General features: G+C 37.6%; 1 protein-coding gene across 9 annotated transcripts in view; it reads left to right on the top strand.

Annotated features, from left to right (window-relative positions):
* The window catches only part of sptbn4b (spectrin, beta, non-erythrocytic 4b), a 125,039-nt gene that overhangs the window by 34,889 nt on the left and 68,281 nt on the right, over window positions 1–21,869 (top strand). For all 9 annotated transcript variants that reach the window (XR_015515254.1, XR_015515255.1, XR_015515256.1 and 6 more), the window contains exons 15-18: window positions 2,137–2,274; window positions 8,338–9,094; window positions 14,962–15,164; window positions 17,086–17,176. Coding sequence is in view for 6 of the 9 variants with exons in the window: in XM_087293405.1 (XP_087149531.1) it covers window positions 2,137–2,274; window positions 8,338–9,094; window positions 14,962–15,164; window positions 17,086–17,176 (1,189 nt within the window). In the remaining 3 variants the exon portion in view is untranslated. The remainder of the gene's footprint in view (window positions 1–2,136; window positions 2,275–8,337; window positions 9,095–14,961; window positions 15,165–17,085; window positions 17,177–21,869) is intronic.

Here is a 21,869-nt window from a genome sequence, read left to right as displayed (position 1 = left end):
GAGCTTGTGACCTAATGCCTTTTATTGATGTAGATTTGGTTTTGACCAAAACAACACAGAGTTTATTCAGATGTCAGACCAATGTTAAAACAAAACACGTTACAAGAACAGTAAACAAAGTAACTTCAAATTACTATAGTTGCTTTATCCTGAATTCAACGCCATTATCTCCGCATGACATTAACACTAACCACTCTACTAGATCCCTTGATGTTGCGGCTAAACAATGTGGGGTATAATTCCTCAGTTGGTGTACTTGTTTGTTTGTGGACGTTTTTTCATAGCAAAAGTAAAAAAAATGACCACTAGGTGTCACTGTAGAGAAGGGTTTAGAAAGGTTTCAAAACTTCGACACATTTGCTTTGACCGTTTCAGTGTTTCATAAAGCCTTGCTCTGCCCACCACTATTTATCCAAAGTAGAAATCACAGGGAAGAGGTTGAGGCAGGCGACAAAACAACATAAACAGTAAACAAACAAACCAGGGTAAAAACGGCTAGGAACAACAAGGTAACTGCTTCATAAAGATCACTAGTGATAACAAGTCTGGATATCAGTGAACAAGACTGGATATCAGTGTGTGTGTGTTGGGGGTATATAGTCCAATCAATCAGTAATGACGAGCTTCAGCTGTATGTGTGGAATCAATGGGTGATCTGGAACTGGTGTGTGAGTGCAGTGCGTGATGGGATATGTTTGAAGGAAATTAACAATTTCCCCTCAGCTTTTTTCTTTTTCAACCCAGTTGTGATATTGCTCACATGACACGTCAAACAGACACAGTGCTCCTGTCATATTTCTGCTAGTTTTTCCTCCATTTCTAAGGTCCAAATAAACTGAAAATGAGCACTTTTAACTTCTCTTCTATCCTCCCGCTGGCCTGCAGTTGCCTACGCTAGTGAATGCTGCTCTCTTATTGGCTGTAGGTGATCGCCGATGTTATTCAGTCAAAACTCATTTCACACGGCATGATTTGAATCGCCGACAACTCAAGATATTTAGCATGCCAAATATCTCACGAGCGTTGACGACTCATCGGCGATTCTTTCAAATCACGTCCCTGATAGTTCACGCTGTGTGATTGTCACTCGCGTACACGAGCACCGATTTGCCTGGGATTTCTCAAAACCTGTCGGCGAGTCAAAATCGGTGAGTCAAAGTCATGCAGTCTGAACTCGGCATAACCTGTGGCCTGTGTGAGCCCTAATGCCCCAGTGAAAGTAAAGAAGACACCGTACTGTCAGTAGGCGCTGTCATTCGGAAGAGACGTTAAATTGAGGTCCTGACTCTGTGGTCAATAAAAATCCAATAAAAATCTTCTCATAAAGAGTAGGGGTGTAACCCCCGGGGTTCTGGCTAAATTACCTCGATTGGCCTTTGCCCATCATGGCCTCCCAAACATTCCCATCCACCGAATTGGCTCTATCACTGTCTCTCCCATCCCCCAATAGCTGGTGTGTGGTGAGCGCACTGGTGCTGTTGTCCTGTGGCTGCCGTCGCATCATCCAAGTGGATGCTGCACACTGGTGGTGGTGTGGAGAGACCCCCCCTCTTGATTGTGAAGCGCTTTGGGTGTATGGCCATACACAATAAATGTGCTATATAAATCCACATTACATTATCAGTTCTGATTTAACACGGACTTTAAATAAGATTTGTAGCTGAATCTTTGACCCTCTATCAGCCGTATAATGGTCAGCTGTTTTTAAAATTAAAAATAAACACATATAAACAAGTCCAAATCAATCCCTGTGGCTCCTGATGATATTATGAGCTCTTGTGAAGCAAAACGATCAATTAAACATCATTTACGATATTATTAGCTTTATTTCCTAATAGTGGGTTGTGGCTGGAAGGGCATCCGCTGCATAAAACATATGTCGGAATAGTTGGCGGTTCATTCTGCTGTGGCGACCTCTAAAATAGAGACTAAGCTGAAGGAATATTAATGAATTATTAGCTTTAATTCACATACTGGCTGAACAGTTCTCAGCATGGTTGATGACGTATACTCTCAAGTCAATGAGACTGCTGTTTTTCACCTTTTCTATAGTCAGAAAAGCCTAATCTACTGATGAATTGGATTGTAAGCAGTGATTTAACATTGGATATTTACTAATAATTATCTCTGTTTTAGGTTTGAGAGCTTGGACCAGGAGATGAACAGCCTGATGGGAAGGATACTAGATGTTAATCAGATCGTCCAGCAACTTTTAGACAGCGGTCACCCCAGCTCAACTGAAGTCCGAGGCTGCCAGGATCATTTAAACAGCAGGTATCTCCACATCTGACGTTTCATATCATGCATTTAAAAGTAAATGTACAGTTGCTAGCAACAGGAAGTGTAGATTTTTTGACATTTTTAAAACATTTTTAAATATATGCCGGCAGCTAGCTCTCTGCAACTCTCACATGGTCGCCCACTGAAGCTAAGCAGGGCTGTGCCCGGTCAGTACCTGGATGGGAGATCACATGGGAACACTAGGTTGCTGCTGGAAGTGGTGTTAGTGAGGCCAGCAGAGGGTGCTCAACCTGCGGCCTGTGTGGGTCCTAATGCTTCAATATAGTGACAGGGATGCTATACTGCTCAGTGAGCGCCGTCTTTCGGATGAGACGTTAAACCGAGGTCCTGACTCTCTGTGGTTGTTAAAAAACCCAGGATGTCCTCCGAAAAAGAATAGGGGTTTAACCCCAGCATCCTGGCCAAATCTGCCCACTGGCCTCTTTACATCTTGGCCTCCAAACCCTCCCCATATAATAATTGGCTTCATCGCTCTGTCTCCTCTCCACCAATCAGCTGGTGTGCGATCTGGCGCAAAATGGCTGCCGTCACGTCATCCAGGTGGATGCTGCACATTGGTGGTGGATGAGGAAATTCCCCCCCATTGTGTAAAGCGCATTGAGTGCCCAGACATGCGCTATATAAATGTAAGGAATTATTATTATTATTATTGCAATAATGATTTTTAAATATTAAGAGATACAGTATGTGTTTATCACTAGAATGGCTGTACATATTCATTAACTTTTATCGTCAAAAGATTATCATCATAGCTATGTGGGTGTACATTTTTTTCTGTCCTTTTAATATATTTGGCCCAAAACGTCATGTTTTAAATTAAAAGATGAACTGCTATGCAAAGGTCATGTAAAACAGCACTGCTGTGACTGAATACCAAACACTAGACACTAAAACATTTTCATGAAGCATTTACAAGGTTCAATATTAAATAAAATACTATACTTAGTAGGGTTTTTTTATTAACTGCTATAAATAGACAAATATTCCTTTTCATAACCATTGACTTATTAATTAATTCGCAGTGCTTCATGGGCAGTGTTGAGTAAAGCTATTTTTAAAAGTAGTATAAGTAGTATACAATCTTAAGTCACTTTTTTAAAAATAACTAAATATTTTACTTAGTTACTTTGAAGGAAAGTAATGTGAATGCATGTGTTTATTTATTTATTTTAAGATTTATACACTCATCGGCCACTTTATTAGGTACACCTTACTAGTACCCGTGTTAGACCCCCTTTTGCCTTCAGAACTGCCTTAATCCTTCATGACATAGATTCAACAGGGTACTGGAAATATTCCTCAGAGATTTTGCTCTGTGTTGACATGATAGCATCCCGCAGTTGCTGCAGATTTGTCAGCTGCACATCCATGATGCGAATCTCCCGTTCCACCACATCCCAAAGGTGCTCTATTGAATTGAGATCTTGTGACTGTGGAGGCCATTTGAGTTTCAGTGAACTCATTGACATGTTCAAGAAACCAGTCTGAGATGATTCACACTTTATGTTATCCTGCTGGAAGTTGCCATCAGAAGATGGGTACACTGTGGTCAAAAAGGATGGAGATGGTTAGCAACAATACTCAAGTAGGCAGTGGTGTTGACACGATGCTTGGTTGGTACTAATGAGCCCAATTTATGCCAAGAAAATATCCCCCACACCATTTCACCACGAGCACCAGCCTGAACTGCGGATACAAGCCAGGATCCATGCTTTCATGTTGTTGACTCCCAATTCTGACCATCTGAATGTTGCAGCAGAAATCGAAACTCATCAGACCAGGCAATGTTTTTCCAATCTTCTATTGTCCAATTTTGATGAGCCTGTGTGAATTGTAGCGTCAGCTTCCTGTTCTTAGTGTGGTCTTCAAATTTGTGTTAACGAGCAGTTGGACAGGTGTACCTAATAAAGTGGCCAGTGTGTGTGTATATAAAAATTACTTTTAAAAGTAATGTCACCCAACACTGTTCATGGGACTTTATTTTAATATGGAAATAGTGCAAATGCATCTGTAACCAAGGATGTTAAAATTACTATTGCATTCAAAGCAAAGATGCACTATTATTTTTTTCTGTTTACACAAATGGATCATTAAGCATAACATATATGTATATCTCCGACCAATTATTCTTGTCTTAAGCCCATTTTTTGCTAGTAGATGTAATTTAGTTGTTTTCATCATCTCATGCAGTCTTTTTTAACCTTACTTGTATTTATATCCAATGTTGTTTTCCTTTCATAATGGTTAAATCCAGAAAACCCTGCTTGCTCCTGATGCGGCTGCTGCTGTTGTTCATCATTTTTAGCACACGTCCGTCTTTAGAAAGCGGTTTGCTGCTGCTTTCACAAGCTTTCACTGAAACTGGCAAGCTGTGACGTATGTGTGAAAAACTCCAGTGATCCGTTTTAGAGCGACCTTGGCATAAATAGCGTGTCTCCGCGTGCTGCCATCTGCTGCGGCTGCCACACACAGGGCCGCCTGACCCGCACACTTCCACAGACATCCTGTTCCTCAATATTTCATGCCACTGTGTATTTAAAAGCCTGTTTGATTATTTAAAAGTGTGTTTGGTTTGAGATACTGTGTCTTGGGCCATGAGCTGCAGTCCACCCGTGTGTGTATGTGTGTGTTCATGAATTGAGAATGATTCAGACTGAGTCATGTTTTCTGGAATCAAGTTATTTTTATTATCCCGCACCCAAGCTCTACCTTGAGTAGATTGAAACTGAATCATATGAATATGGACTTAATGGGATGTTGGACGAAATATTGTGGACAGATTTATTATGAATTAGTTAATAGATTAATAGACATATTGTTTGTTAGAAAATACACTCACCGGCCACTTTATTAGGTACGCCTGTCTAACTACTCGTTTACGCAAATTTCTAATCAGCCAAACACATTGCAGCAACTCAATGCATTTAGGCATTTAGACATGGTCAACACGTTGAACTTTGAGGCGGATGGGCTACAGCAGCAGAAGACCACACCGGGTGCCACTCCTGTCAGCTAAGGTCAGAAAACTGAGGCTACAATTCACACAGGCTCACCAAAAAAGGACAATAGAAGATTGGAGAAACGTTGCCTGGTCTGATGAGTCTCGATTTCTGCTGTCATATTTAGATAGTAGGGTCAGAATTTGGCATCAACAACATGAATGCATGAATCCATCCTAGCTTGTATTAATGTTTCAGGCTGCGGGTGGTGGTGTAATGGTGTGGGGGATATTTTCTTGGCACAGTTTGAGCCCATTAGTACCAATTGAGCATCGTGTCAACACCTTAACCTACCTGAGTATTGTTGCTGACCATGTTTACCCCTTCATGACCACAGTGTACCTATCTTTTGATGGCTACTTCCAGCAGGATAATGCACCATGTCATAAAGCTCGTATCATCTCAGACTGCTTTCTTGAACATAACAATGAGTTCACTGTAGTTTAATGGCGTCCACAGTCACCATATCTCAATCCAATAGAGCACCTTTGGGATGTGGTGGGAGATTCCATGGAAGATTGTGAGATTCCAGCCAACAAATCTGCAGCAGCTGTGTGATGCTATCATGTCAATATGGAGCAAAATCTCTGATGAATATTTCCAGTACCTTGTTGAATCTATGTCACGAAGTATTAAGGCAGTTCTGAAAGCAAAAAGGGGTCCAATCCAATACTAGTAAGATGTACCTAATAAAGTGGCCGGTGAGTGTACAATAAAAGTCCAATTGCATTCTCATTTTTAATTGGAAAATTTAAGATTTAAAATTAGTTTATCCTCTATTATTGTGTTGAAAAAATGATTAAAAATTATGTTTCTATAATGAATGTACATTTGACAACATTTAGTTAAAAATATTCGTAAAAATTGTTCATTATATTAATATTTATTAATCAAAAAGAGTAGTAAAGCTGAAGAACATTCTGCTTTTATCACTTCTGGAATTTAATTAAATTCTAAATGTATTTATTTATTTAATTGACCTCATTTACATTGCTGTGGTAGTGTCTGCATTAATGTATGTTAGGCCATAAGGCTGATTTATACTTCGGCGTCAAGTGCACGCATACTGATCTGTAAAGTGTGAGTAAAAATAATAGTTAAGTGTTAGTTATTAGCTTAAGCATGTTATTGGGAGGTTATTCTAAAGTTGCAACTATTCCTCATTTACTAACAGTTAATAAATGAAGAATAGCTGCAACTTTAGAATAACGTCCCAATAACATATATACACTATTAACTGATACTTAACTAGCCTTTATTAAGTTATTTACTAACCGCTTGTTCAGGATCTCATAATAATTTATTAGGTATAGTTATAAATCATTAAAATACAGTTAAGAAGTCATTTACAACTTGTTAACTAACGGCTTGTAAGTTATCTATTAGCCATCTATAGACCTTTTCTTGGAACTCAAAATTACCCATTATGCTTTGCGTGTATGCGCAAGGAGAATGCGAAGAACTTCCGGTCGGCAGCTGATGCGTGTAAACAGTCACATTTGGACAGCTTCGAAACGATAGTTTTAATCTATTTTACCTGCTTTTATCCTCTTTAAACTAATACTGTTGTCCATCAGCAGCATCTCCTGGACTGATCATTTAAAGAAATGCGATCTAATAGGATGGAAAACAGCTGCTGTGAGGCATTTTCCCCTCGTTGTCAGACGGCATCTTCTGCAGTTTAAATGAAGCCTCGTCATCGCTAAAGTCAACATTTTCTCTTTATTACAAATATATAACCAGCCCAAACAAATGTAGTTCACCAAAATGTTTGACACACACACGTAGCCTGTACTGTGCCACTGACACACTGATTTAATAACTGTGACAAAGTGAAAATATAGGCGAGTGTCATTTCAAAATGACAGAAAAACACAAACCGTGGTAAAAACAACACACGAAATGAAACACAAACGGCTCGCGATTAGAATGAACAGCAAATCAGCCAGCAGAGGATCAATAACAGACTTTTATTGGTCATTTTTGTAAATTGCACGACTTTCATACCTGTTAAGTTTCATGCCAGTTGGTTTCATGCCATGGTTTGCTCTCTCTCTCTCTCTCTCTCTCTCTCTCTCTCTCAAGTTCAAGTTCAAGTTCAAGTTGCTTTATTGGCATGACATTAAGTACAGTATTGCCAAAGCACTTCAAATATGAAACATATTAAAACCATTGAAAATAATAATTAATAGTAATACAGATAAGATATAATGACACACACACACAAAAACAATACATTTGATAAATATAATAATAATAATCTCTCTCTCTCTCTCTCTCTGTGTTAAAGAGCCGCTAAGCTAACAGCTGACAGGCCGGGAACACACACACACTGTATTTCTGACAGCAGACACGTGAACTAGGAGAACGTTTTTCTCGTATTTCTGCGCGCTTGAACCACATGTGACGGATTATAACGGCTTTAACAGACACATGTCTAAGTTGTGTGTCACAAAAACACTCTGTTATCCATTAAAAACGGTATTCAAACCCATTTTTAGAGCGCAAATTACCAGTTGTACACGCTGTAAACAGATGTTTTAAGCATTCTACCGGAAGATGCTGGTCGCTATGGCGCCCACCATGCAGCAGCCATGAAAAAGGTCTATAAGGCACAGTTATAAATAATTAACAAACTATTAACTTTTATTTAACAAGTCATTTATAACTTGTTAACAAACAGTTTATTAATGGTCTATTAACTAGTTATAACGAATAGTTATTTTAAAGTGTTACCGAATATTTTTATAATTATAGAAAATTGGTGTTTATAAAACGTGATAAACTTGATCTATTTTCTTTTTGCCATGGCATAGCCATAGAAGCTGAAATGGCAATAAAATTTAAACTCTCTCTCTCTCTCACTTGACGCAGAAGTATAAACTAGCCTTGAGCCCTACGCTTTCAAGCTAAAGAGAATTGGAACAAGGGGTAGAGCTAAGGGAAAGAATTTAGATTGGGCCTAAATTCAATGCCTAAAATCAAAACTAACAAAAAAAAAGAGGTTAAGCTGTTTTATTTCTACACATGTTCACAGGTGGAACAGCATCGTGGAGCTGGTGGAGCAGAAGAAAGATCACCTGGACTCCATCCTGCGCATCCAGAACTACTTATTGGAGTGCACCGAAATCAAGTCCCAGATTCAGGACAAAAGGAAAGCCATCGATGCCACACAGTACGTGGGCAGTGACCTGGGCAGCGTTTTGGCGCTGCAGCGGCGTCTCTCCACCATGGAAGGAGCTCTAGCCGTCCTCGAACCCAAACTCCTCCACCTTCAGGAAGAAGCAGAAGAGCTCGCAACGTCCCATCCAGAGAAGGCCGTGGAGATTCTAGTTCCTTTCGAAGGCATCAGCGTGGAGTGGGAGGAACTAAAGCGCACTTTGCAAGGCTGCGAAGACTCTTTAACCGTCGCCGGCAGGTTGCAACAGTTCATCCAAGATCTGGATTCTTTCCTCACCTGGCTGGTTCAAACTCAGACCTCCGCTGCTTCAGACGAGCTTCCCAATGCTTTAGAGGACGCCGAACGGCTGATAAACCAGCATGCGGCGCTGAAGGAGGAGATCGGACGCTACGAGGAGGATTACGAGCGGCTGCAGGCGGTGAATGAGCTGCTGGAGACTGAGGAGGCGCCGCTGCCTCACGGAGCTCTGCAGCAGTGGCTCCACAAGCTGGATGTGGGCTGGAATAAACTGCTGGAGATGTGGGAGAGTCGCCGGGAGGTGCTGGTGCAGGCGCACATCTTCCATCTGTTTCTGAGGGACGTCAAGCAGGCTGAGGCTTTCCTCAACAACCAGGTAAAGCTCCTCAATGCTCTTTATGTAAGGAATTATTGAGCTGTTGGATTACTTGAAAAATAATGCACGGCCATGATGCCAAGTAGAGGTTAGACCTTAGTGTGCGTTATTTATTAAGGTTATTCTGCTTATACTATAGTTTCCACACCTAAATTCTAGGCATGTGCCAGTATATGATTCTGATGGTATAATAACCTTGGATGTTGATTTATAAGCCATTTGTTTTTCAAATTATGTGCTGACAGGACGCTTTTGATGTAGATGATCATTTTCTGCTGGAGATACTGTCTTAAAAATAGGAGTGTCAAAGTTAATTGTTTCTTCGGTGCAACGCGATGCAGACAATTCGGTATCGGTTCAGTAATAATCATAACCAGTTATTATGTACTGACGTCATTTACCTCATATGCGCTCTGTCGCGAGGGAGGCGAGCGCAAGTATTTACAACACTCCAACTACTTAAAACTCATAAACTGTGCACAATTTCACTGTGTGTGTTTGCTGGATCAGTCTTTCGTTGATATTTACTGCAGAAGCCCCTATTTCACTGCGATTGAGAGAATGAAAGTACTCCATTTCTCTCTCACACACACACACACACACAAACACACTGAGGCCCATTTGACCTGCTGGCGTGACTTTTCTTCTCCTCCCGGCTGTTTTACAGCGATACTTATGAATACAGACTCGAACGCGAGCCTGCAGAGTTTTCTCCACCGTGTCTGTTATTGATCAGCTGTGATCGCCGCTGCCGCTTATCAGTGTCACTAATCTGTGAAGAGCGCAGCGCGCAAGAGCCAATCGCAACCGTTTTTGTTGAGAGTGTGATCAATCAAAGGGGTGTAAGAGAACTAGACAAGGATCAGAAAGCAAGAGGGATAATTATATTTGTTTATATTATTTGCACTCGTGTTGTTTAAAGGTACAGTTTATACATCTGGCTGTTGGTATTAAATGACAAAATTGTATTACAAATCGTATATAAATATATTCATACATTTTAATACAAGAACTGCTGCTTTGAAGAAAATCTAAAACTGTGTATGAAAAGCATCGTCAATGCACCGTGATGCACCAAGATACCGAATTGAACCGAATCGATGGCATGATAATCGTAACCGAACCGAACCGTGAGACTAGTGTAGGTTCACAGCTCTACTTAAAAATCTAAATAAAATACTCTAATATAAAATATTTTCAAACTGCCTGCAAGCATTGAAACCACGTATCGTCCCATGCCTACCAGAGATGGCAAAAGTACACAAATCCTTTACTTAAGTAGAAGTACAGATACTCATGATTAAAATGACTCTGGTACAAGTAGAAGTACTGACTACGATTGTTTACTCAAGTAAAAGTAAAGAAGCACGGCCTTAAAAATGTACAAAAGTTAAAAATTAAAAAGTACCCATTTCAACCACAGTCCCAATGACATGCGGTATAGGTAAATAATAGGTAGCTAAATTGGCAGTAGTGTATAAGTGTGTGTGTGTATGGGTGTTTCCCTGTACTGGGTTGCAGCTGGAAGCGTATTCATTGTGTAAAACATATGCTGGAATATATGGCGGTTCATTCCACTGTGGTCCACTGACTAAACCAAAGGATAGTGAGTGAGAATAGGTAGGTAACTAGACCTCATCCTATTGATACATTAATATAAAATAACTTGTCTTTCAAATTTTTATGTAAAATGTTTGTTGCCAAATTTCTGAAAGTAGCCAAACAGCATAACACCCTGCAATATAATTCCTAAAAAAAATGACCCATGTATCATCATCCTGATGCAAACTCACATTTTTCAGCATGTAGTATTGTAAACATCAACTGTCATTCATGTTGATTCACTCTAAAAATCATAATGTAGGCCTGTCTATCTTTATAAATAATGTCTTACATTTTACACTGAATTCTGTCCAAAATATATTGATTTTTTTTCTTTTGCTATAAGAAATACTTATTATATTTAACTGCAAACTATTTTTTTTTTTTTTTGCTTTAGTCTAAAGCTTATTTTCTTCAAAGAGTTCTTCGGTGTTTTTTCGGGGTATTGTGGTTTTTTTATTTAATGGATAAACATTAAAATAAACAAACATAAAATCTATGTTAATATAACATAATCACATCAGGGGTCACAAACAATCGAAAGGCTGATGGCTTTTCATTTGCATGTCTGCACTGTAAACAACTATTTTTACTTCTGTAGGTTATGGATATATGTGGTGATTCTAATAGTTTATAGTTTATTGAAAGTTAATTTGATTTGATTTTGACTTAAAGTGACACCCCCTCTCATTGTCTCATTGACAACCCCCACTCTGAGAACCACTGCTGATGATACGGTGTAACACATAATTTATACATTTTTATGGTAGTTGCGTAGTTTGATTACAAGGATGATCTTGAAAAAAGGGAATTTTTAAATAGGTCGCAATTTGCTCCTTTTAAGATCTCATTCCTGTCTAGGAGAAATTACTGGGATGCTCAATAGGCTTCATGTGTGCCATTTCCTTTCTATGGGTTAAAGTGAGCAGACGATTATGAAGGAGTGATCAGAACGGTTTTCTCAGGGTCACGTCTGTAAATGTCAGAGGCATCGGGACGGTTTAAGGGGCATCGCTCAGTACTTCTTCAGAGACATTTGCTGCTTTTATGTTTGGGTCATCACTTCATAAAAATATCCTAAATGCAGTTTAAATGTCAGAGGACATGCACTTCCTCAGGCCCGTCTGGGTGTATGTTGAATGCTGTGTCTTTTCTGGTTTGTTAAAGCTCAGATTCGCTGTCTGTAGCCTGCGGGCGCAGAGAAAGAGCCCTCCAAATCCGCACTCTAAAACTTGTCATCGAGCCAGAACTGATTTGCACTAAATGCACATGGCATTGACGTTTATTAGGCTAGTTTACATTCATCGGTCTGTTTTTAAATCTGAGCTTCACCTTTCTGCATTGAACATTGTAATAGCAGTTGATTATTGTGTTTAGCCTATATATATATATATAGAGCTGTGAACCTACACTAGTCTCACGGTTCGGTTCGGTTACGATTATCATGCCATCGATTCGGTTCAATTCGATATCTCGGTGCATCACGGTGCATTGACGATGCTTTCCATACACAGTTTTATATTTTCTTCACAGCAGCAGTTCTTGTATTAAAATGTATGAATATATTTATATTTATATACTATTTGTAAAACAATTTTGTCGTTTAATACAAACAGTCAGATATATAAACTGTAACTTTAAACAAAACCAGCATTAAGCAAAAAATATAAACAAATATAAACATCCAGCTCAATTTCTGATCCTTGTCTAGGGGCCTGTTTCAGAAAGGAGGTTAAGTGAAAACTCAGAGTATTTTAACCCTGAAATGAGAGAAACTCTGGGTTTTCCGTTTCAAAATGGCAGGTTTGTTAAACTCGAGAAAGCAGGGTAAGTCAAGCCTGTTTCTGAAAGAGAGGTAACTTTAACTCAGAGTCAGTTACTGTGGTAACTTACTCTGTGAATCTAACCTGGTCAGAAGCAGGTTTTATTCTCTAAACTCAGAGTTTCTGTAGGTCTCCTCCCCTTTTTTAAAGATGAAGCGGTATTTCTCGCCTTAGCCTTACGTTTCCACCCACCTATTTTAATGCTCATTTTGGATACGTGCATAAAAACGATTGATAGAAACGTCATGATGCACATAACTTTTTAAAATATGCATAAAAAACGCGCATAACTGAGTAGGATAAACTTTTATTCGATAGAAAATGTGCGCATAAACTACGATGGAAACACTTTTACTGAACAAATTACAGTATGTACATTAAAAAAAAGATCATGATCATATGATAATGAAAATGTGTGTAAATGGAGGCTCAGCACACTGTAACACGTCTTAAATGTTGTTTTAGTCATTCTAAAATGCCTTAACTGTTTCAGTATTAGTGTATATTATTAATTACCCCCGAACGTCTGGTGCGTGTCAAGAGTCTCCGCGTCTCATGGCTTCAGACGCCCCCACGTGTTCATTGTGTTTCAGCATTGTCTTCTGACATCGAGGCGCAAGTACATTAATTAGGCTAAATAAAGAATTAATTGACGCAGCTTCTTCTACCACAGTAAATTCTGTTTTTACTGTTGATATTTGGTGCCAGTTAAATCAGGAAGTGACAATTTTTTTCTCTTTAACTCGTTGGATGGAATTTTATTCGCATCTTTTATGCAATATTCCAGTTTTGCACATACATTTATGTAATATATTTGGATTGAAACATAGCTATTGCCTACATTTAGTCACACACAGAAGAACTGTACTAGAATGGCTTATGCTTTTTTAATAAATAATTAAATTGAATTCACCTTCGATATGCACTGTAACTAGATTAATGGGATTATTATTCTTTCTAAAAATTATTTTTAGTACTGCTTACCTTCTAAATGTTATATTAACCTCTATCACTTGATCAATAAAAAGGCAGACACACAAGTGCACTGTTAAATCTATTAAAATTATAAATGTATAAAAGAAAGTTTAGAAAAATATATATAAACTTTACAAATTACATTACTTATTTTATTATACTTAAATATTTAAATACTTAAAAAGTTAAATTAGGCATTATCTTGAGCAGCTGTTTTCCCACGCTAACTGGTTGATGGCTGCTTCTTTTCAAATATATACACTCATATTTGCTATAACTTTGAATGAGAACATCAAGTTCAGCTGGAGAAAGAAATGGTGATCTCTTTTATAAGATGTTGTCATAGTCACTCGTAATGTCTGCGCTCCATTGATAATGCCTTTTTGTAGTCACGGTGTGCGCGCTTAACTCTGAGTTGGTCTACTCGAAGTTGATTGACCCAACTCAGATCAGCTGTTCTGAAACCGAAAACTCAGAGTTTTTAATCTCTCGGTAAATCAACTTAGAGTTCAAGTTTATACTCTGAGTTGTTTGAACCTCCTTACTGAAACAGGCCCCAGTTCTCTTACACCTCTATGATTGGTCACACCCTCAACAAAAACGGTTGCGATTGGCTCTTGCGCGCTGCGCTCTTCAGATAAGTGACACTGATAAGCGGCAGGCGGCAGCGGCGATCTCACAACTGATGCATGATAGACACGGTGGAGAAAACTCTGCAGACTCGTGCTCGTTTCTGGATCCAAAAGTAACGCTGTAAAACAGCCGAGAGGAGAAGAAAAGCCACCCCAGCAGGTCAAATGGGCCACTGTGTGTGTGTGTGAGAAAGAGAGAGAGAGACAGAGCGAGAGAGAGAGAGAGAGAGAGAGAGAAATGGAATAGGCTACTTTCATTCTCTCAATCTCAGTGAAATAGGGCTATTGTTGTATATGTCAGAGAAAGACTGATCCAGCAAACACACACAGTGAAATTGTGCACAGTTTATGAGTTTTAAGTAGTTAAAGCGTTGTAAATACTCGCGATCGCCTCCCTCGTGACAGATCGCATATGAGGTAAATGACGTCAGTATAATAACCGGTTATGATTATTACAGAACCGATACCAAATTGTCCGCGTCTGCACCGAAGAAACGATTAATTTTGACACCCCTAATATATATATATATATATATATATATATATATATATATATATATATATATATATATATATATATATATATATATATATAAACACCATTAAACATAATTTGGGATATATTAAAAAAGAAAACAAAATCACAGAAGAAACGATTAATTTTGACACCCCTAATATATATATATATATATATATATATATATATATATATATATATATATATATATATATATATATATATATATAAAAACACCATTAAACATAATTTGGGATATATTAAAAAAGAAAACAAAATCACTGGGCGGCTAACCATGTTCCTCTTTTGTCCGGTCAGGAATCAGCGCTGGCTCATGTGGAGCTTCCCAGTACAGTGGAGACGGTGGAGGCGGCCATCAAAAAGCACAAGGACTTCACCACCACCATGGAGCTGAACCTGCACCGTATTAAAGCTGTGATCGAGGCGGGAGAGAGTCTGATCAGCCAGAACAACATCTACTCGGAGCGCATCAGAGAGAGAGTCGACCTGCTTGCCAACAGGTCAGATATAACAGCCTCATCAACATATTTATAACACAGCGGCCATTGTTCGGTCTAACCATTAAACGTGACATCATTTCAAACACATTAAACACACCTTGGTAAATTGATAAATCATGCATTTTAATTAATAATCAATGTGTGCGTCTTAATTAGCATCGTTCAGAAGTCAGTAGTCCATTTTAAGTGCTGTCTCAAAAAGTCTTCCAGCGCACTCAGACACTGAAAACTTGCTCTACTAAAAAAACAGCTTAAACTAGCCTAGGCTGGATTGCTGGTTTAACTGGTCGACCAGGCTGGTTTTAGAGGGGTTTTGGCCATTTCCAGGTTGGTTTTCAGCCATCAAACTCGGTCCTGGAGGGCCGGAGTCCTGCAAAGTTTAGTTTTAACCCCAATCAGGCACACCTGGGCTAGCTAATCAAGCTTTTACTAGGCTTTCTAGAAACATCCTTGCTGGTGTGTTGAGGCAAGTTGGAGTAAAAATCTGCAGGACACCGGCCCTCCAGGACCGAGTTTGGACACCCCTGGCTTATACCCTTATGACAATTTGTGCCTATATGTTCCCACATTTTATCCTCTATTATAGTGTTTACCTCTAATTCCCAATTTCTTTTAACATAATAAGAGTCGTCAGATTTATGCAGCATTTATTTTCTATATAATTGGGCTACATGATTTTTAGTAGGCAGACCATGTTCAATAATATCTATAAAATATTGTTTTATATTTGTTGGAGATCTTTTAATTATATCCCATTGTTTATGATTTGTGATATAGTGTCGCAGTTGTAAATACAGATTGACGTTGTACCCCAACGTCATGGGGACATTGCATTTTTGTCTGGAAATGAAAATCGGGTTGACGTCAGAACCCAACGTCAGGCTGACGTTAATGTCCAATGTCCAACCTAAAACCAACCAAATATCATACAGCTTGACGTTTCGTGGACATTACCATTATGATGTCTATCAGATGTTGGATTTTGGCTGCTATACCTGACGAATAAATGTCAGTATGTGATGTCAATATGACCCTAGTTTAAGATGTTGGCTCGATGTTGGATTCTGTTCACTTTCTAACACAACCTAAAATCAACCAAATATCAATGTCAATTGACGTCATTATTGGATATCAAAATAACGTTGTCCTTAGACGCTGGCTTGTCATTGAATTTTGGTCACCTGACATCACAAACTAAATCTAACCTAATATTAACGTCTTATGATGTTGTGTGCCTGCTGGGCAATGACTAAATGCACTACAGAATGTTACGTTTACACACATCCACAAATTACATGTAAATGCATCAGCTTTATACAGCGTAATACTCACTACTCACTACTCTTGAGTGTTTTGGAAAGGTCTATACTCTGATTAATATTTACAACAGATACTTTTACTCTACTTGCACTAGATTTTTAGGTAAGTAATGGTACTTTTACTTGAGTATGATTTTTCAGTCTTTCCACCACTGGCTTTTTTATAGTGTAAATAGTTGTTTAGATCGGTAAAATATTTCATGCAGCAAGTTTTAATTATGGCATGACTGAACCTCCCTTTTGGGACTTTTATTTTTTTACTAGTGTAAGACGTCCTGCCACCTGACATCAGTGTCTGGCCTCCATTCACTGTGAGACAGATCGTGCAGCTGCTCCTATAGATGCTTAAATTTACAATGTTTTTCCATACAGCCATAACAAAGAGTCAGCGCTCACTGATCTGAATGCAGTCTCTGTGAGGAGCGTGAAATTGGATTTGAAGAGCAGTTGTGTGTGTGGAATTGCTTATAAGTCTGCCTTCTGCCATAAACGGAGACTGCTGTAAAACACTGTTCATAATAATTGATGAGAGCTTGGTGTGGTTTTAGCACTTATAGTAGGAGAGTGTCTGATTTGGTTGTGTACTTGTGTGTTGCTCACAGAGGGAACCAGAACCGTCAACACGCGCAGCAGTGGCTTCATAAACTCAATGACCAGTGGGAGCTGCAGAGGTTTCTACAGGACTGCCACGAGGTAGAGAAAAACTGCAAAAGCATTCATGCTTTGTCTTTGGTTTTGGTAAATGGGTGAAGCTTTTCAGGGGGTTTTGATGGAGGCTTGCACAATTGCAGTGCATGTGTTATAAAAAAGTAGCTAAATATAATAAAAATTAATGTTAATTTTAACAGAAAGAATAATATGAAAATTTATAAATTATTCAAATAAAAAAAATCAAATAGCTTAATAAAATAAAAAATGAATCTTAATAAAATCATTAAAAATAATATAAACTTAAATAATAATTAAGTGTAAAGTATGAATAATTAAAATAAAAAATCATATAGCATAATCAAATTAAGAATAAATAATAACAAAATAATAATAAATAAATAATAATCTAAAACTTAATACATAAAAAATATGGCAAAAATAAAAATGAATATAAATATAATAAATATAAATAAAATAAAAATGAATAATTACATAATAAAAATATAACATAAAATGAGCAAATAATTAAAATAAACAATCATATAGCTTAATAAAATAAAAAAATAATATTAATGAAATAATTAGAAACAAATAATAATATAAAAATTCATACATAATTTAAAAAATCATATAGTTAATTAAAAATAAAAACTAATATTACAAAAATATATTTAAAAATTTATTTAAAATGCATATTACTTAATAAAAATATAGCAAAATGAATTAAAATTCATATTAATACAATAATAAGAAAAATGTATGACATGAAAAATAGTAAATAAATAAAAATCGTATAGCTTAATAAAAATAGAATGAATATAATAAAATAAAAAGAAAAACAATATGATGTATATTGTTTACATCAAATTAAATAAATAATTATTAAATTAAATTATTATATTTATTTCAGGATAAAATATGCAAATACAAATACAGCACAACATTAAATAAATAATTATTGAATTATTATATTTATTTCAGGATAAAATATGCAAATACAAATACAGCACAACATTAAAATACTGAGTAAAAATCAAGCAATCTCTAACAACATGTAACATTTTACTTAGTCATGCTTTGCTCTAAGTATGACATATTTCGTGTGACTTGGAGTGATTAGCAAAGCATTGTGGGTAAATGGTATTTGAAATCAGTTCAGTACAGTAGTGTGGCCCAAACCTGCAGATTTATTTAGCCATGGCTTGTTCTTCCCTTCTCAGATTCAATAATTTAGCAGGACGCCTCATCACTTATTCAGAGAGAGTGAGAGAACTTTAGTGGTGTGTGTGTGTGTGTGTGTGTGTGTGTGTGTGTGTGTGTGTGTGTGTGTGTGTGTGTGTGTGTGTGTGATTGTGTGTTTATTTACTGGTCTGAGGATGGTTCTCTGCTTTTCACGAGTTTTTAAACACATGTAGTGACTAGGAATGGGCGAAATGACCTATATCACTTTATTTTCTGGTATTTATTACGATCACAGTATTATTGACGATAATTCATAAGGGTTGAAGGCCTTTTTAGTTTCACATTTGTCCACTATCCTGCAGAGCTCAACCATATTTAGCTTTTCAAGCTTTTCTGTCATATAAAATACCCAAGCAGCTGTGCAGAAGCAGGTTAGAAGTAAACTTTGCAGGACAGACCTCGAGAATACATTGTAATGTTATTTCGATTTCATTCATAATGTAAGCTAGAGGGCGCCATCGCACATAATCTCCACATATAGATTGGTGAAGAAGACATCAGCCACGGTCAGCTATCACTGCAGTGCTGTGTCCCAATTCACATATTTATACTACAGCCTAAAAGTACTTTTTTGGTGAAGGAAAAGTATGTACTTTTGAGTGTGTAACAGAAGAGTATGCAAGCTTTGGGACATACTACTTCCTCGTTTACAGATCGTTATGTTGCTTAGTTACGTCCCCTGTCAATCATCTCGACACATCATCCATATTTCTTTCATATATATAATCACCTACCCTATTGGAGAAGCAGCAGCAGGTTAATCTCCCATTCACAAGTCTTTCACGTAGGGAAATCTTCTCAGGTCTTTGGATAATTCTGCATTCAGAAGTTAATGTCTAAATATAACTTGATATAAGTTCATATTGTTGTTGCAGATGAAATATAACACAGAAAACGCAATTAAAATATTCTCCAGTGGGCTAGATATTAATTAATAGTCATTCAAACATCTTTACCTCAGCCTCTCTACTTGACTTTTGGTCTCACGCGCCCGCCATCTTTGTAGTTTATATACACTTTTTAGCCGAGTTTGTAGTTCTAGCTGAATTCACACCTAACATGCAATGTATTGAGGGCAATATGAGTGGTTTGAGTATGGACGGTTCTACGCTTAGATTTTTATCCCGGAAATTGTAGACCCTCCGGGAGCCTTTAGCATACTCTTTTCGACATACTACAATTTGGGACATATTAATTCTATTTTCAAATACTATTTAGGATGGATAGTATGCAAATTGGGACGCAGAAATTAATTAATAATTATTCAAACATCTTTACCGAAGCCTCTCTACTTGACTTTTGGTCTCACGCGTCCGCCATCTTTGTAGTTTATATACACTTTTTAACCGAGTTTGTAGTTCTAACTGAATTCACGCCTAACGTGCAATGTATTGAGAGCAATATCAGCGATATGGATGGTTCTCCACTTCAATTTTTTTTTTTTTACCTAAGACAGTAGAGCATCCGGGAACCTTTAGCATACTCTTGTCAACATACTACAAATTGGGACATATTAGCTGCATCCCAAATCGCATACTTATGCACTATTCTACACCATTTCGTAGTATAAATAGTGTAAGTAGTGTGTTCACACTGAAACTCTAAAAATAATAAGTGCACTTTATTTACCAGGATGATGCACTCATTCAGCCGCTAAAATGAAGTGTGGAATGATGGACACTTCACGCACTCAACGACCACAGGTTTGCTCACGTAGCGGAAGGGGCGGAGCTATCTGACACACAAGTTGGATAACTTTATTTATTTTGGATGGTGAAAGCAAAATTCTCCTATGAGAGTGATTATAGCACCTCCCGATGGTGAATGCGCTTATACTCACGGCAGGTATTATTTGATAATTCGGTCGTTTATTTCACTGATTTGGCAACCGTCAAACGTCATCAGGGAAACGGTTTGAATTTCCGCTTAGTAAAAAGCTTAGTGTGCCATTTGGGACGCCACTACATACATATACTATGCTGTTGAGTGTGTAAGTGCATAAGTACACAGTGCATGAGTGCATAGTGTGCCATTTGGGACGCAGCTATTAATTCTATATTCAGATACTATTTAGGATGGATAGTATGCGAAGTGGGAGGCAGCAACAAAGCATAAAGATGATAGAAATGTACTAATGCATCAAACATGAAGACAATAAACAAATGCAATGTGAATGCAATTTATTCATTCATTCATTCATTTTCTTTTCGGTTTAGTCCCTTTATTAAATTGTGTTCTTCAAGCTAGAGGTCTGCATTCCCGCGGCTGTACCACAAGATCTGCGGGACCCGACCAGATTTCTTGCAGCGCGGGAATACATTTTTGAATAAAGAGCTGAAGCGGTCTGTAACTGGTGTAGTTTGAAAGGGAGTGGGCGGTCTAACAATATTGCTCCCGACTCCAGAGCGAGCGAGCATGCGTATGTGTGTGTGTGAATGAGAGAGCGTGATGCTGTGTGACGCTTGCTTGTTGCTATCTATGTGTGTGTGCATGTGTGTGAATGAGAGAGCGTGATGCTGTGTGACGCTTGCTTGGTGCTGTGTGTCTATGTGTGTGTGTGTTTATACAGACAGCTTGTTATAGGCTGTCTGGCAGGTAGAAAATAGATTGGGTCGGACAGTGGCAAAACAAATGCTGAATATAAGCGGGAGCGGTTGGGGTCGGACTAAAACCTGATGGAGTGGGATTAAAAAATTAGTCCCGTGCGGATCTCTGCTTCAAGCCAGCTTTGGTATTTCATAAGCATAAAATATATTTATAATTCAATACTAATTATCACTTTATCACATGAATCCAAAACATGCAGTGTTGGTGATTTGTATTTCTAGTTTTTTAATTTCTGTTTTTTCAACACATTTCTAAACATAATAGTTTTAATAACTCATCTCTAATAACTGATTTATTTTAATCTTTGCCATGATGATATTTCATAATATTTTACTAGATATTTTTAAGGCACTTCTTCACAGCTCAAAGTGACATTTAAAGGCTTAACTAGGTTAATTAGGCAACTCATTGTATAATGATGTCCTGGACAATCAGAAAAAAATAGCTTGAGGCTAATAATATTAACCCTAAAATTATATTTAAAAAATATATAAATTATTTGAATCTAGCTGAAATAAAACAAATAAGACTTTCTGCAGAAGAAAAAATATTATAGGAATACTGAGAAAAAAATCATTGCTCTCTTAAACATCATTTGGGAAATATTAGAAATTTTATATCTATTCATTTTAATAATATTAATAATACAGCTAATAATCAACTGTATATATAATATTAAATATAATATAATAAATTATATAACTAACTCTTTTCCAGTGTTGCCAGATTGGGCAGTTTTCCCCCCACTCAGGTAGTTTTGAATTTGATTGTGCGGGTAAAGGATGGCATTGGCGGGTTGACAAAATTTGTGCAGTTTTGAAAGGTAACTTTTATATACAACTTATTCAACAAAATAGAACCTTGTGTTCCTACTCCATTCAGTTAG

The sequence above is a fragment of the Danio rerio genome, chromosome 18 (assembly GCF_052040795.2).
Source record: "Danio rerio strain M-AB ecotype USA chromosome 18, GRCz13ab, whole genome shotgun sequence".
In the NCBI taxonomy this organism is placed as follows: domain Eukaryota; kingdom Metazoa; phylum Chordata; class Actinopteri; order Cypriniformes; family Danionidae; genus Danio; species Danio rerio.
The sequence above is the reverse complement of the archived record's forward strand: the minus strand, read 5'-3'. Positions and strand labels throughout refer to the sequence as shown.